At 35.2% G+C, this 18,318-nt stretch overlaps 1 protein-coding gene across 28 annotated transcripts in view; it reads right to left on the bottom strand.

Annotated features, from left to right (window-relative positions):
* The window catches only part of ABI3BP (ABI family member 3 binding protein), a 262,627-nt gene that overhangs the window by 44,643 nt on the left and 199,666 nt on the right, over positions 1 to 18,318 (bottom strand). For 19 of the 28 annotated variants that reach the window (XM_033211435.1, XM_033211443.1, XM_033211440.1 and 16 more), the window contains 6 exons: positions 17,627 to 17,692; positions 15,366 to 15,440; positions 12,019 to 12,093; positions 3,574 to 3,633; positions 2,978 to 3,025; positions 2,132 to 2,212 (listed from right to left, as the gene is read on the bottom strand). In XM_033211435.1, coding sequence (XP_033067326.1) covers positions 2,132 to 2,212; positions 2,978 to 3,025; positions 3,574 to 3,633; positions 12,019 to 12,093; positions 15,366 to 15,440; positions 17,627 to 17,692 — 405 coding nt within the window. The remainder of the gene's footprint in view (positions 1 to 2,131; positions 2,213 to 2,977; positions 3,026 to 3,573; positions 3,634 to 12,018; positions 12,094 to 15,365; positions 15,441 to 17,626; positions 17,693 to 18,318) is intronic. The other 9 variants (XM_033211438.1, XM_033211463.1, XM_033211457.1 and 6 more) reach the window with 4 other exon arrangements.

Here is an 18,318-nt window from a genome sequence, read left to right as displayed (position 1 = left end):
TGAATATGACCAAAAAACACATACTCTTTTCTGCCCCGTACAATAATAAAAGGATAAGTTGCATTTAGAAATACACTCAGTAATCACAATAATTCAAAGTTAGTGGTACATTTTAATAACTCTCATTTGTGATATCTGCTGTCTTACGCTATTATTTTAATGATTGTTATAAGGATTTCCAAAAGCTTTTAGCTCAGGATCATTGTTTCATTAATCTAGTTGTGGCTATTCTTGGATATGGCTCATGTATGAAAATCTCCTAGTTCTCTCGATGTATTTATCTCCTTCATGTTTCTTCCCTGCCCATAAATCCCACATGCTACTTTGATGAGCTGGAAAGGAAATATATCATATGAAAAGATGTATATTTACATCACATAAAACAAATATTCTATTTTTCTCATGTGAAAATCAGAGTATATGTTTGACATACCAACACAATCCTCTTGACAAAATAAAAAAAAATACACATACAGCAATACTTCCATTCCCATGTTACCTTGAAATCACACATCATACAGACACAGCAAATTACACTGTTCACTTTGCCTGTACTGGATCCAAGGAAACACTTGGTATAAATGATACACTGCTATCTTTTTGTTTTCTGTCCTGCTTTTGTATTCTCTTGATTCTGCTCAAGAAATATACTTGTGATAATTGACAGGTAATGGTTCTGACATGAATAAACCAAGACACATTAGAAAAACAGGGAGTAGAAGTTAAATAATTAGCATATTCAGTAGTGGTTTTTGAAAACTACTTTTAACTTTGCCATCATGGGCGACATTGATTTTCCAGAAATAAGCTAGACTAGATGAATATTTGATTAGAATATATTTGCTCACTCAATTTTAATTTTTTTCTTCCAAAAGGATTTTATTTTAAAATGTGATCAGTAACTTTATTTCAGTAGATACCCACAAAGGATGGATTATCAGAAAAGGAATGAAGGGAGGTCAATAGGGCCTCTGATTTAAGTAAAGCCACGTGGGATGCAGTGTAGACAGGAGAGAGACGCCAACAAACACAAGCCAGGAACTCTGGCTTTTTGGTTCACTTTCAACCAAGGGGCAGGCAAACTGGAGTTTCCACACAGTGAACACATTTGTGTTGAACTCCTTGAAAGCATGTTCAGTTCATCCCAATGGACCTTTCCAACCTACCCATCCTTGTTTCTCCAGGCAACTACCTGCTCATCAGTTTAGTCTAACTGTCACTCCTTGCCCTGTGCCTCTTTCCCATCTATCTGTAACTTGAAAGAACCATTTGCATCTTTGACTGGTCAACTCTCATTCCAACTTAAAGACCCAGTGTAAATGACCCTAATCTGAGAGGCCTTTCCTTATTTCTCCACGTTGTTTGTTCAACATGTTGCTCTTTTCTCTATCGCACTCATTGTAATTAATGTAACACTGAGGTTAATCCTAGGCACTCTGGTGGCTGAGTGTGTAGATTCTAATCCTGGCTCTGACTCCAGCTGTTTCACCTTGGCCAAATTTTTAAACTCTCTATGCCTCAATTTTCTAATCTGTAAAATGGAGCAAGTAATAGAACTTATCTCACAGAGTTACATGGCTTAAATTATACAAAGGCATGTAATGTGTTGAGTGGCACAGAGGCTGCAGTATTGGAACTAAGTCCTGTCTTCATATTAGAGCGTGAGCTCTCTAGGGTAAGGACACCTCTTTAAAAGTTTCTTCTTAGAACTTTTAAGAAGTTCTAAGTTCTTAGAACTGCATCACTTAACTGCACCGAGTAAAGGCTTAATAAATACTAGATAACTAATTTTTCTTCCCAAATGCAGTTTAAAATACAGAAAAAGCAACACAAAAGAACAGCATTGACTTAGGAACATTTTTCTTTTTAGAATACTTAAAATTTTTAAGTATTCTAAATCACAATCACCAGAGCCAATTTAACACATCTTAGATGTATTACAACATTTTATATTGAAAATCAGCATACATATTAGGCCAAATACAGTGTCAATGTAAAAGTGTTGAGTGAAATGAATTTTTAAATAACCTATTATTTAGAAACAAGCTATGAACATAATGTATTATGGCTACTCGAAGGGAAATTCCTAAAAGGCAAGCCCTCCTTGAACAAATATTAAAATGAAATTTACCCAGAATGGTCTGTAGTTCCTCTTGACTAGGACTTGGGGAAATCATGGGTATAAAAGGGATGCCTCGTGTCTCTAGAGGAGCTGCAAAAAGAAAAGGACCACGGTTGTAAATTTTTAGATTCAAAGCCAGCACCAGACCAGATTGGTATTACATGAAATTCCTTCATTTGAAATAGAAAAAGGAAAGAAGAAAGTTAAATGTGCACACAACTTTTGGAAAAATGACTGTGGAATATTAGAATAATGGTTCTCAACTGTTTTTCCACCAGGACACACAGTACATGACATTCTATTCTTGAACCAATCCATCAGAATGGCTGGTTGAGATGGGGTGTGGGTTAGACACAGTCCTTGTCTCCTCCATTCAAGAGAGCATACAGGATTACAAAATGTGTGGGAATATCATTGTTGGTATCATCTCCTTGAGTCTGCTTGAGCTCAGTTTAACAAATCACTGGCAATTTTTACTATTTTGGCCAATATTGATAATTACTTGCAGTATCTTTCAAACTTACCACATGCTAGTATGTTACATTACAGCTGAGAACCACTAAACCAATGGAAATTGTTAAACGGGCACCATTAGTAAACACAGTGGACTCGTATGGAAACATGGAGATAAATGAAGTAAATGAAGATGGATTCAGTAATGTCTTGAGGTAGTCTTCAAAGCAAACCCATTATGACAGTGAAATAATGGCTTTTCTATTTTGGAAAGAGTAATAATAATGAGAATGAAATGATGAATTGAGAAGAAATGATGTTTCAACAGGATCATTTGAGAAAGGCCTGCAATCTTGACGGTAGCAAAGAAAACAGAGTTGGTTGATATGGGAAAACCATTACCTATTGTTGTCTTTGGTGGCTCATATCTAAAGGTAACAGGTTGCAGAACTATGCCAAAAGCAAACCAAAGGAACATATTTATGAGAATTACTACCTGGTAAAGTCAAAATAATTTCTATATTTTTTAGATGCATTGATTTAATAATTTAAATGTTCTCTAAGAATTATAATAAATAAGAGAAAATTCTGCACATTAGATGCTAATCAGAGAACTTAGTTTAACTAAAACTTTGGAGTTCTCACTTTGGGGAAAATTTTGAGTAGGCATCCACTTTTTTTTTTTACTTAAAAGTATACCCATAGTTGTAATGTAGCTACATTTACATTTTGAAAGGATATAAGAGTTGGCTTAGTTAACAGTGGTATGATAGTTTTAGCATGATCTACTCAATGAGCCTATGTACTATTCCCTCATTTCACCAAGGAAAAATAATTCAACCCAGATGATTCAATCTACCCACAAGAAATATGCATTTTATATCCATATTTTTCTCTGAATTTCTTCCATATCACAACCTTTAAAAATATATTTACTTCAAGAATTTTGTTTTTGAAAAATACACTTCTTAGCCAGAAGGATGAAATAATTAATTTACCAGGTTCACTCTGAGAGACCTCAGTGTCTGGTTTATGAGGAAGGAGCACATCTTTTGGAGCTGAAAGAAAAAGATTATAAACACTGTGTATTCTAAATGTCCCAACTGGAGTGAGCTTAACCCACAGATAGAAAAATCCCAGAAAGCATGAATGAAGCAAAAGTATTTTTACAATGGTTAATGACCAAAGTTGAGAAGATGCTTGTTTTCTTCAAAATGGAAAAATGTTACCATGCAGGGAAGGTTCTGGTGGCAGTGAAACAGAAATGAAGTCAGTCACAGTTCATTTTGAAGTCTTCCTTGAGGAAGAGGAGGAGATAGCTAACATAATTCAACAATGAGGTAGAGCTCCCTCAAGTGGCTTTCAAAATAGAAAGTCAGGTTTTGCACAAAGTAGTTAGCTGCTGTTTGATATTCATGCGTAAAGTCCACTAACAACAACAACAAATATATATCTTAAAGTATAAAAATGGCTACAAACCGAGGGAAACAATAAGAAATGGAAAAATCTTGAATATGTAAGAAGATAACATAGTCTTATTCTAAATGGCACTTACAGTTCCTGGGGGCAGAAAATGAAGCAAAAGGAATCAGCTAGTCATTAGAAGACACCACATGTAAAGTTAATGATAGTACTTATTACTTAGTAAATGATAGCTGTTGCCATTTTTGTCTTCTTTAGTGATGTGGCTTCTAGTATATTAGGTGTCAAGCATGCTTGACATAAGCATATGAAAACAAAAGACAAAAATGTCAGCTGAACAATAGGCCTACTGGTATATGCAGTCCCTGAAATCCAGTATATTTTGTAATGTTTTAGCAAAATTAAACAGTAGATTGGAAACTTGGTATCATATTTCTCAGTGGGGAAAATATTAGGGGGATTTGCCTATTTGTTTGTACCAGATTTCTACAACAAAATCTCATTCCACAAATAGTGTAAAGTACTTCAACTCAGTTTCCCCACAAAGAGGCCCTACCTAGACCTAATCTCTCAATGAAAGGTTTTCCTACCACGCTAAGCCTTTCATACACACCAGTACCTTTTTGTCAGGCAGTGTAATTTCCTTGCATCTTATATAATGCTGGAAAAAAATTGATTCAGGCTAGAACTCTGCCTTAGAAGAAAGATGAAGAAAATTTCTTTTTAAAATTTTATTTTATTATTATGAGGTGGCCAAGCACCACTTTACCATTAGTGGAGAAATAGGTTATATAAAATGAACAATCTCTTTTTATTGTTTTTGGGAATCATGTTTAACTTGCATGCCACATCTGTTCTTAGACTACGCTGCTAGGTATTAGTGAAATTACAGTTGTGAAAACTGGTGCACTGAACAGAAACTTGACTCAGAACTTCTATGAGCTAAAAGATAACATCCAAGGGAATTTGAAAATATGGATTGCTTTCTTAAAGAGAAAAGGAAACTTTAAAAAGATTAGTGGTTGATAAGGTAGAGAAAGCCCACCACAATAGTGAACATTTTGCCTTTGCGTGTAGTTTTTTGGGGGATTTAAATAGTAAAATATAAGAAATTTCCAGCTGTAAATGAAACAAAATGTTTATCTTGAGGCTGAAGAAGGCACTTTGATTCAGCTCTGTGAAGGCCATGAACATTCAAAGCAGCCTTCAGTTTATACATACCCGAGTTAGTTACAGTACTCCACCAAACAAAAAGGAGCTGGGATTAAGGAGAGGAGAAGCTGAGAAGAGATGTGGTACTAATAAATCCACCATACTGTAAATACATTATTCACTGCTGCTCTAGTTTACTGAGGAATTTAGGCTGGGGTAATGTGGATTCCAGCTGCTAAAATTGGCACTTTTCTTTTTAACCATGAAGTGATGATTTAATAAACTGCCATAGCAGACTTCCTAAGCAGGTGAAATCAGTGGAAAGGAAAGAAATAGAAATATTTACAGGAAAGTAATATGAATCATTCTCCTACTTGGTCAACTACAGCTCCAAGAAATTCAAGTTGTTTTTTCTGTTTTTCCTATGTGGCATTCCCTCTGTATATTAAATTGAACAAAAGCACGATCCCTAAAACCTACATCTTTCATGCTGGGAGAAACTCATCAATGAAAATAATGATGACAATTTTCTGAGAAAGTAGTTTTGATTTCTTTATAAGAATATTTACTATTAATTTTAGATTTAATTATATTAACCAACTCCATTTATACTACTAACCAATCTGTCTTTGTTCCATAAAGCGTGCCACTCCAAAGAAAAGTCCAACTAACATAAGACAAGTAGGAATGCACAATGTCTATCATAGACAAATGTAAATGAACGTGCATGAATGTTTTGATAGAGTTAGAAAATAATTAATGTGTTTCCTCTTGACAAAGTTAGAATATGAAGTCTGCGATAAGGTTTACCCTGGCAATAGGCTACCAAGAGACTGATTCTCTTAGAAAAGTAACATGTATAGACTCCATACCCTATTCTATTCCTTTAATCTATACTCTTTATTCCTTTATTCTAACCTTGTACCATTAGGTCCAGTCTGAGAGGAAGCCCCGTAGAAGGCCACCTGCTGGCTTTCCCTGTGCTCTTGGACCACCCTCCCTTCCATCTCATTTGAGGCCTTTTACTTTCCATTATTTCTGTTATATTTCTATTTGTCCATGTTTTCATTTCTCCATGAGTTACTTGCTCTCTACCTACAAAACAGCTCGAATGCTCTAATATCCTAAAAAAAAAAAAATCATTCCCTTGACATGGCTTCTCCTTCAAACAATCCCTCCCTCTTGCTCTCATTCCTTTAATAAAAAAACTATCTGCCTCTGCTTCCTCATCTTTTAGATATATCTTCTTCATCCACTGTGGTCCAGCCTCCACTCATTTCCTGCAACAATAGCCTTAATCATATTCTTAAGTCCAGAAACTCTGAAAGTTGAGTTTTCTCTTAATTTATTCAATGGCAAAACATAACTTATACTGATCGAAGGGCTGTTTATAGGTTTTAGTTCTTCTGCTTGGTAAGACTATTCATACTGGTCACTGAATACACATTAATGTTTCTAATCAATGGTATACGTACTCATGTACGTTTCTAAAATCTGGAAACTGCTAATTCTGAAGCATGCAGCCCAAAGGTTTCAGAGAGTAGGATTCTGGACATGCACGGTCAAGCTGGCAGCCTCTTCTGATCCCTCTCCTTCTCATTGCCACTGCAATGCCATTGCCAAACTTCCTTTCTTAGGCCTTTTCCTGCCTCATCTCCCAGCTCCTTTCCTGGTTTTCTCTTATCTTTTTTGACATCTGGAAGCTCTTTTTCCTCTGCCTACTCCTTAAATATAACTATGCTGCCTAAATATTTGATTTCTGGCTTATTTTCTCCATCTATATTTTCTCCTCTATTATGTTTTCCAAGATTTAAGAACTATCTAGATGTAAACAAGCGGCTCCTAAATCTGCGGCCCAAATCCTGACTTTTGTTTAGAAGTCCAGAAAACATTTTCAACCATCAGTTAGCGTCTTCCCACTCAAAGTCCTACTGGCCCCTTGCAAGCCTAGCATGTACACACCCATCTTTATTACTCTCTCTGTTCCCTGTCTCAGTTAATGACATTATTATCTACTACTTGCCCAGTCTAGGAACAGCATTGCCACCCTTCTCTCCATAACAGCATTCAGTCATTCTCTAGGTCTTCGTAGTTCCATATACAAAGGCATTTCAGCATTATTCCCTTAGTTTCCTTTCTACCACAATAAGTTCAATTTCTCAGACTTATCTTTCTGGATTGTTGCAAACCTACTAAGTGATTTCTGGCTATTTTTTTTGCCAGTTAATATTCCATTTGAAAAAATCACAGCCATCTTTCTAAAATACAGATGTAATTATATCACTCCCAAGATTACAAAAAGAAACACAATTTTAATATCTCCTAATTGTCTAAAGAAAAATTTTTTGAAGTGCTTAGCATAACCTAAAAGCCCTCAAACATATGAATCCAATTTACATTGTTTTCATCTCTCAATAATCTCATCATATGGCTAGCAATGTAGTCATTCCGAATCATGCTGTTTCTCAGCTATATGGAGCATGGAGTCTCGCTCTGTCACCTGGGCTGGAGTGCAGTGGTGTGAACTCGGCTCACTGCAAGCTCTGCCTCTCTGGTTCACGCCATTCTCCTGCCTCAGCCTCCCGAGTAGCTGGGACCACTACAGGCATCTGCCACCACGCCTGGCTAATTTTTTTTGTATTTTTTTTTTAGTAGAGACGGGGTTTCACCGTGTTAGCCAAGATGGTCTTGATCTCCTGACCTCGTGATCCACCTGCCTCGGCCTCTGAAAGTGTTGGGATTACAGGCATGAGCCACTGTGCCCGGCCTGGAGCACTTTTTATACCTCTGAATCTTTGCTTTCTCAAAAATCATCAATAGCTACTTATCTATTAAAATCTATCTTAAAATTCATTTTCTTGATAATACCTTCTCTAATTCATACATTTAGAATGTATTACTTTTCTGTTATTTCATTTTTTGTTTATATCACTAACCCATTAATTACTGAGATTTGGCTTGTTTTATAGTTATTGTTATTATTCCTGTTTTCTCCACTGTACTGTGTTGGGTGGTAGAGATCATATCTAATTCTTTTAATCCCTAAGCATGGAACCAGGCAGATAAGTGGCAATCAATATTTGTTGAATTGAACATGCATTAGTGCATTTTTTTAAAAGAACAAATATGGAAAAGATGGGCAATTCCCATGAACCAACATTGTACTTTGCTAAGCAACATTTTAAAGACTGAAATTGACCTCTCCCAAAAGTCTCTAATTCTTTTCCAGGGAATTGTAAAACAGTATTAAAAAATCTAGGCCAGGCATGGTGGCTTACACCTGTGGTCTCAGCTTCTTGGGAGGCTGAGGCAGGAGGATCAGTTAAGCACAGGAGATCGAGGCTGCAGTGAGCTATGATTGCATCACTGCACTCCAGCCTGGGCAACAGAGTGATATCCTGTCCAAAAAAAAACCAAAAAAAACCAAAAAAAAAAAAAAAAACAGGAAAGAAAGAAAGATCTAAAGAAATAATTTATTAATCACATCAATGACATATACAAGCTTATGGAGATTTTGAGGCAAAGAGAAAGGCACTGAGTCACTAAAATTTGAGGGGAAAGCATATTGATGTTTAATGTATCATCAGGCAAATAAGCAAATTGCTGATTAACTCCTGATTTGAATTCTCATATGTGAGAAGAAAGACATCTTGCCTCTAGGAAAATTGATTTGGAAAAAAAAAAAAACAAACTATTTTAACAAAGAATAAATTTACATAGTACATCCTTAAGGGAAAAAAGAAGAAGCTTTAGGAAAAAATGGCAAAATGTCTAGAGGATGATAATGAAACACTGTAGAACAGTAATGATAACAGTATGATCTTAAGGAGGCAGTTCTCTACCCTGCTCATCCCAGCTCCTATTATGACAAAAAGTATAAATGGAAATAATTGTTAACGATTGTTATCTTGGCTTGCTCAATTCTAAACGTATTGTCTTCTAAGACTATATCAGGAAACATACATTTGTTAGGTGAATGTCCAATCAGGTTTCTCCCTAATATAAATCTGGCAATATTTTAAAGTATGTAATCCAAGCAAATGATTGCTTTATGAACTCTATCATTTTAAACAATAAGGCTCAATTTTTAAGAAATATTTAGAATTAAACACTTATTCTTAATTAGTTCACAAAAAACTCCCCTTAAAACCAGTATAACTGAAAACATAAAACTACAGAAATCCTGAAGAGTGTGACTACAAATACTTTTCCAAAGGGAAGAGACACATAGAATATTCATGAGGATTTGGATAGCTTGCTGAAATCTAGATTTTCTTCGTGGTTTGCTCTTGATGACTGAAATCTATCCCAATGTCTGGGAGCCAGAAGGTTGACCACAAAGCCAAGACAGGTCTTGGTGCAGAAAGGAACTCATAAGGAAGACAGAGCTCTGTTGAGCCAGGAACCTCCTGTTTAGACTCCAAGTTAAATGGCACCTATTTTCTACTGAGGGAGTTATTTGCTCTAAATTCTAAATCATTCTTCCAAGGTAGATGTGGAGAAAAGTCACTTTCATTTTGGTGTGGGCAGCGAGTGTGGGCTCAATTTGTCAAGATTCCTCATTAAACGTTGTAGATAATTCAACTGAATGGCTGGAAGGGTTTTTCTAAAGGCCTCACTGGATGAAGCTGGTGTTATGCCTAGGAATCTACAGAATGGAAGTGCTGTACAATGAATCTGAGACTGACTTCCTCTTTGATAAGGTCAAGAAATCCAAGTTTGTTACTTCTGATCTCTCTCAGAATAAATTTTGAGATAAATGTCACAACAAAACATAACGCTGTCCTGACCTCAGCACTACATTTTAAATTTTTAGACTTTTACAGAAGAGTTTATTTCTCCAGGATACTAATACGTATTAAAATACACATGTCATTTACCCTGTTTTTTTGAAGTATAACCCACAGGACCTGGTAAACAAAGTATTGAGTTCATTAGGGTATGAATTTGAGCCTAGATAAAATCTAAAAACTGTTTGAACACATCAGAATCCAATGTGTTTGGACACTTCTGAGAAAACTGAAATGTAGTACGAGTTGCCTTATGATTACTCCTGGGGGTGCCAAACCCCTGGGGCAAGGGAGAAGAAGCCTGATCATATGGCAGGGCCAACACCAGGTTTAGGGACAGAACCTTAACTCCGAACATGTGGAGCTGGAGAGGTGACAGAAGACCACTAAGACAGGCCCTAGTTCTCCAGGAGGAAGTGCTCTACTCTGCTCATTCAAACTCCGGATAAAAAGTGTAAATAGGGATAGTTGTTAACCATTTGTGTTGTTACAGGGATCAAGATCACAGGTTAGAGTTTCTATGAAAAACAAGGTGTTGGTAGAATTAAGGCAAGTTTTTTTTTTTTTTTTTTTTTTCTGCTAAAAGTGGTCTGCTCTTTATAACTTAGCTGTGGGAGAACATTTGAAGAATGTGGTTGAAGAGAAGGACTAGCTAACAGAGAAGATTTTAAAATAAATACCTTAAAAATAATTTTATGATAGTAAATTCCAAAGGTATTTGAAAGTAGAAAACTAGTAGAATGAATTCTTAGGTACTCACCACCTGGCTTCAATAATGGCCAACTCATGCCCAGTAGGGCAAATATTAAATATTAAAAGAGGAAAAAACTTAACTATTCAATATATTGGTGTAATAAGATTATATCAATAATATTATTTTTTTATACTGAAAAGGAAAAGTAAATAAAGTCACTCAAATCTACTGTTATCTATAACAAATTAATTTCCATTACATTCATTTCCACAATTGAAAACAAGCTGATCTTTGACAAGTGAGATGAGGTTTATTTCTTACTTCCTGTTTATAATATTGGCTATTGTGTTTGGTGGTACAAATTTACATTCTAGACTTCTGGGCAAAGGAGATTCTCTCTAGCTTGCTACCACCACCACCAAATTGTCTATACCACAGCAGCAATAATAGCCTTTGCTTATACAATCTGGAAAACATTATAGCAAGTGAATTCAGGCTTACTTCCAAAATGCTATCATTTTATACTATAGCTTAGAAGTTTTTTGGCTCTGGGAATGTTCTATATGCTTTTAGGAGCATTTAAAAATTTATAATAATTGTACCTTTAAAAAGAAAGAGAAAAAACTCACAGTATTTCCCAGATTCTCTAGTTAAAAATGAGCTTGGCTTTTTAGAGAAAGTTGTCCGGTTACCAGTGGCTTCCTGAGGCCACTTGAAGACTTCATGTAAATAGTGGTGGTAATATCCATGAAATGTCTGGGCCCTTGGAATCCCCACCCTGGATACTCCACAAACATGAGATTACCTTCCCCATTGGTGAACAAAAGACTTTCTCAGATGATTGGCAAAAAACAGATTTGTAACTAAAGAAACCATTGTGTGTGTGCGAAAGAAATTTCTTAACCCAAGCTATGTCTCCATAAATTTGTAAAATAGAATGTGACAGGGAAAAAACTCAATGTTGACAGTACAATTTACGTATCCAAGTAAATGACTAAACATCACTGCCTCTATTTGAAAAAACACTAATTTATCATTTGTAGGTAAGAGCAAAAGTCTTTATCTTTGTGTTTAGTGAAATATTTGAGCATAGCGTAGCTAGAATTGGCAGCATTTTTTTGTAAGTCAGGGAATAAGAGAACTTTAGTTCTAGGAAAGACATTCTAACCTTGGCATAATTCTCTGCCTTTTGACTGCGATCACAGCTTTACTAGATGAACAAGTGGACACTCTTATGAAACTCCTGAAATTATACCACATATGATACAACATGGGATTTAAAAATAAGTGAAATATTGACCTCACTTCTATCAAGTCTCATGTTTCACTGAAGCAGAGTGGGGCAGTCGAACGCGTTTGGCTTAAATGTGAAATAAAGCATTTACCAGGTGTGGTGTATGACACTTCTGGACTCGGTGATGTTTTTGGTTTTGCAGTAACACGCTGGGGCCCCTTAGGAACTGAAAGAGAGAACTCATATTGTAAGTCATTTGGTTTCAGCACCTTCCAGTCATGCTTAACACATAAGGCATGGCAAGGTGGAGCCTGAACACTGACAAAACAAAGTATTACCCATACGGGAGTCAGACAGAAGACGAGTCCTTAAGCTCTACAAATAGCTTAGTTAGAATTCCATTTAATTACAGAAGAGTGAAATCTGAGAAACTGCAAAATTTCAAATTACAAAGCATCAGAGTAAGAGGACGACTTTTTAGAAATCTATTTCAGAGGAGACGGCAACTAAATGCATGTAAGAGAGCTTTTCTTTACTGGATATGTTTGCTTGACTTCTCCTTAAACCCATTTTTATGTCTTTCCTTAAAGACAAAGTAGGTAAAGATGGTGAGGTCAGGGTGGAATCCTGTGGAGCATGGATATGCTTGAAGTCCTCTCAGACAACAGCAGAGTGGTAAGCAGACAATGCAATGGAATGGGTTGGTTCACATCTTACCCGCCCTGCATTTCTCTGGCCCCAGAGAAACCTTCAAATGAATTTGTTGACAACTAAAATTAGATTTCCACAACTGTTCCTTGGGAATAATAAAGTACTAATATAATAGACACCAGGAAAATAAGTCTAACAATTATAGTGTATTCTACAATTTCAAAAGTGCTTTTATAAGGTTTACACCCTTTGAGTCTCACCATAATGTTAGGAGGAAGGAATTATTAGCTACACTTTAAAGCTGAGGAAACAGAGCTTTGGGTGTGTGACAGCATCTGCTTGAGGCTATGGTTATTAAGTACCAGAGTCAGGACTTGAACCACATGCTGAGCATCAAACATTATCAATAGGTCTAAACACTTGGGCTCTCTATATCCCAGTTCTGCAGGTCAGATTTTCACTTGCTTCTCATTTTTTAAGGTGAAACAATAAACCCGCCCTAACTCGAGATATGGTTGTAAGAATCCAATGTGAAATGTCAAAATGATGTGAAAATTACACTATTATAATGTTTTTCCACTTCTCAAGGAGCTTTACAAATTTGGTTTTGAAGAATCTGGGTATATTCTGATTTTCACATTGTTTGCCCATGCAAAATCTAGGAATACCCATAATTTTGATGGTTATAAGAAATTCTAGGCATCCAATTAACAATAATGTTGCTATTACCTGTAAACACTGGGATCTAAGAAATCAAACTTTATTGACTTATCAAATATTCCTTATGCTTTTTTTTAGATTTTAGATCTCATTTTGCCTTTGAATGCCAAATATAGATTTAAACGTTGCCAATTTATAAACACACTTTCAGTAACACTAACAATAAAGGTGACATGCCCAAATTACAGAATCTTATTATGTGAAAGGTGGTAAACAAAATCTGTTGCACTTTAAGTTGTAAATACTTTTGATAGATGATATTATAGCCCAACAACAATAGTTTGTATTGGTATCATGCATATAAATAGGACACTCTCCTGTCCAAATGACTTTTTGAAGTTTGCAGGAACTAGCCAAGGGTAAGGGAAGAAGTATTAGAATTTGACTATTTGTCTTTAAAATATTTTGTGATATATACGTGTACATATACACACCTCCTTGAAAAACTATCAAAATCCAGGATATTGCTGGAACCTATTACACGAGTTACATTCTTGTGGGATAAGGAGGTCTCAATTCCACCCACTTTGAAAAAGAATAAGTAGAATGCATTTTGTTTTTCATGACCAGTTTTCCAAATTGTTCCCTTACATTAAGTAGCACTGACAAAGCCAGAAGTATCTGGTTTGCAGCTACTTTCCACAAGAGATGCTGATGGACTGGAAGTTGCTTCAATCGGGACATCAGAAGGCTCTCTCTCTACAGTCTGGCAGCCACTCCATGGTTTCAGAGTTAGAGAGTGGAACTCACTGAGCACGTGAATCTCTGAAGAGCCTGTCTTGTCAAGAAAGGTTGGCTAAAAGTCTAAGTCAAAATGAAATGAATTTGAAACTTAGAACATAGTATAATAATGGAAAATTAGAGCAAGCTCCTGATTTACTAAACTGAATTTTAATAAAAAGTACAAAGTACATCTCAAAAAGATAAAATTGCAAATAATTTTGTCCTATTACTTCATATCTCCTTTACTTTAAAAATTTTGTACTGACCTTGATTCATGCCTAAGCGTTTTAATTTTTAGTATTTATTTTTCATCTTTTATAGTTCAACATTCAAGTGTTCATGCTTTCTTCTTCCTATTTGTTTTCTACTTTTGTTCTATGCTTTATATTCAGATCCAAAGCTGAGAGCTTCTTCTCAAATAATTTTGTCTGTTATTTTTAAAGTTAGATTTTAGTTTCCTATTATAACAAATTTAATATACTTTATTTAATAATTTGATATATTCTTAAAACTTTGATGTTTTTATTCATATTCATTATTATTCACTAATCATTATTTTCTCAGACTTTTAGTAAGTTAATGTTTCAAATGTATCATTTAAAATTTCATATTTTGGGGGAATGCTGCCTTGATACCTTTATATATTTATTATCAGAATAAATTATTTACATTACTAAGTTTTAGTAATTAGAACATATTTAAAATTATGCTAAATAAGGCAGATTTAAAATCATAGAAAAAATTTAATGATAGGTAAAATTTCCCTTAATTGATATTAGAGAACACACCTAAAACTACAGGGTTTTTCTTTTCCTCTGTAGAAAAACAAGAATGACAGTACCTAATGGCAGAGATTCTGAGGTATGAATAAAATATTTGTGGTGGGAATCCAGAATCACTACCTGGATCAAGCACAATGTGATGATGCTAAACGTTTTCCTTTCCCCAGACCAGATCAGTGGTAGCAAAGGTTCCTTTCCCGGTATCCTGGGTGGGTACACCTCAGACATTTGTTGTAGTCAGGCCATGTATTGAGGAAAATGTCAAATTGGATGATTGACAGAAGGAAGCACATTCAGGAATAGTGGAAGGGATAGGAGTGTAGTCTCAGGTTGGGGAAGGAAAAGGAAGTAGGTAGGCTACTCTTTCTAAGCAATGCCATTCATGTCCACCTCATCTTCAATAACACAACATTAAGGGAAGCTTTGTGGAATAAGCTTTTCCTATGATGTACTTTTTTAGTAAGTCCAAAAAGAAATTTAAATATTTATTAGGTTACAGAGGAAGACTTGCTTTGCAAATGTTAAAGACTCAATCTGCTGTCATAACTATTAATGAACAATTTGCTAGAATAAGCCCACTAACCTCAAACTTTTCAAGCTAAAATGTAAAATATATCTTTACCTGGTTGTGTTTGTGGAATTCTTGGGCGTGGCGATGTTTTTGGCTTAGGAGGAGCACGTGGTGTCTGCTTGGGAGCTAAAAAAAAAAGGATATAGGTTCGGAAATCTTGAGCCCTTCAAGAACGACAGTACCTAAACCTCTAGAAGCTCAGAGATGTTTACTGAATGGCTGAAGACCTAAATACCCAACGATTAAGGCTCCTAAAGGTCTGTAAAGTATAGGAAGGCAACTTTTTTATGTAACAGAAAACAAAACAAAAAGTCACATTAAATGATATCTAAGATGTTCAGCTGGCAAAATGAAACTTGGGATTTCAGAAATATTGACATCAAATACCTTTTAAATAGCTTGAAAATAAATTCATAATAACAAGAATTCATCCTTATTGTAAGTTCATATAATTTTATCAGAATATTTAGTTGTACTATTTTAAATGCAAATACATGTTTTCTAAATAAAAAACAAAGTTAACATGTTATAGTCCAAATGTATAATGTATTTTAATAGCAAGTGCTAATGGAAAATTAATGTTACTAAACAAAACACAGTTTTATTAGTTATATAGGGGAAAAGAGGGAAGAGAAATTGAACACCAAGGATATTTTCTATGGAGAGTTATTCCTTTGCTGAGCAAATCCTAAAGAAATTCTAGGACAATCAGTGTAAAAACCAATTTTTTCTTCACCAAAAAAATGAAAAATCTATCCTGCTGAAGGAAAGGAATTATCAGATGCAAGTTGCAGCTTGTGGAAACACCTCATCTGGTTGAACTAAAATGTGTTTGAGATAAAGAAAGGTAAGAAACATGGTCAATGTCATGTAGTTTCAGACACCTTAAGAAAAACTTGCTGAAAGTAAGAGTTATTTGACACCAGAAGTTTCTGAAGGAGTCTGCAGAATCTTCTTCCTGATACTAAATGAAAAAATACAAGGTATACAATGGTTTCAGTGGAATCTTCTTGCCTGTAGAGAGATGAATACTGATAAATGTTGGAGATGATCTGGTTTAGAAGCCTGGAACCTGGGGGTTTAGAGCTCCCTTTGCTAATCACTGGATCTACGGTCTCAGGTTCTTCACCAAAAGTTACACAATTTTTAAGAACTCTTCCAATCTTAAAATTCTGTCATTCTAGAGTTTCTCACAGTTTGTGATTTTCTGATTCTCAACTACCCTACTTGCTAAGGTTCTAACTGATATGCCACTTCCTTTCCCCAGAGGATAAGAAAGACCATCTGAAGGTTAGGCATGCCATGAAGCAATTCCCTGAAAAACGATACAGAATGAGATAAGAATCACTAATAGCAGTATTTACAATGAGACATTCCAATAATATTATTATAGTTATTAAGAACAAAATTTGGAAAAGTTAGGTATAACTGTTAGATTTCATTATTTTAGTCAATGTAGGTTTTCTTTTTTGTTAAAAAACTGTAGGGTTTATAGGCAACATCTAGTAGGATATTCAGCAGACAATGAGTAAACTTAAAATCCGCATCTCCCTTTGAAACAGAGTAATATAAAAATAGTTTAATGACAATCAAAACAGAAGTTTGGGCTTACTTATAACCTTCTATTTACAACTTTCTATTTATAACCTTCTATTACATTGAAACCTATAGCTATTGAGAGGATTTTTTAAAATAAGAGGCATGTTGATTATTTTTCATTCATTTCAAACTCCACTACTATGTAAAGCTTTGTGATAAGCCAGAGTAATTGTTTTTATTTTGTTTTTTCTTATTTGTGTGCAATGAAATGGCCAAAGCACTGCAGAAAGGAGTGGAAAGAAGTAAGGTATCTGAATAACTACAAGGTGACCGGCCAGTACACCCCCTTTCATGTGGATTGCAGTCAAACCTGTTTCTGGAGGTTTCTTTTAAAGTCAAAATCAAATCAGAAAGCTTAAAATACTTTTTACATGATCACAGAACTTATAAAACTAGTTGAGATGAATTGGAATTAAAATTAGAATATATATATTTTAAAATAGAACAGAATATAAATGTTCTTCCCAGAAGCATTCCTATTCCCTGAATTAAACACTTGCAGAGTAACTGAGAGTTATTTTTCAACCATGTCCTAAAGAACAACACTGCGGTTTGAGTAATTATCAATGACAGCGGGACATCAGATAGATAGGATTACCCATCAAAGTCTGTGGGCAGAATGATAGAGTCAGGGCCTCTGATGTCTTGAGGTGACCATGCTGACATTCTGTAAACACTCACCTCATATATGACATACAAAATAACGTATTTACCGGGTTCAGTCTGAGGCTTATCTGGGCTGGGTAGGGTTATAGATTGAGAAGGCAGAGGCGACGTTTCTATGGTAATTGAAGGAAAGTACGCGGGTTACTATAGCACTCGACAGACCTTGAGTACAGATAACAGGCAGGATGGTAACAAATATATTTTTTAAAATAAAGAAAATTGCAAATCTGCAGCAAAACAGCGTTCCTACTCCTTCATAATGCATTTAGTTTAAAAAAAAAAAAGGTTGCAGATGCAGCTTACAAAATACTTCTAAAATTGTCATTTCACATTAGAACTCTACTTCCTCAACAATGCCAGAAAGATATATTCAATAGGAATCATGAAGGGAAAAAGAATTTAAAAAATATTATAGTATGAGTCATTTAAGCAGCACTGAATTTCACTTAAAGAATGGAGAAGAAAACCACGTATGTAAATAAATGTGATGGGATGAGTGTTAATGGAAAGTATGTTGCTAGGTGAGAAAGTATAAATGGATCATCACACCGAAAAAGCATTATCTGAAACATTCGACACAATGCCAAGCTGGCAGGATGTACAGTGTTAGGAAAAAAAATTTTTAGATTCAACAGTTCTGCTGACTTTTGAAGAGAAAAAAAGCAAAGCCTTGTTATACAACTGAATGGGAGGAAAGACATTTTTGGACAATGGTTACGGATAGGAGCACCTTGAAAGA

This window comes from Trachypithecus francoisi, unplaced genomic scaffold, assembly GCF_009764315.1.
Source record: "Trachypithecus francoisi isolate TF-2019V2 unplaced genomic scaffold, Tfra_2.0 Lachesis_group0, whole genome shotgun sequence".
Lineage (NCBI taxonomy): Eukaryota > Metazoa > Chordata > Mammalia > Primates > Cercopithecidae > Trachypithecus > Trachypithecus francoisi.
This window is presented reverse-complemented; position numbering and strand designations above follow the sequence as displayed.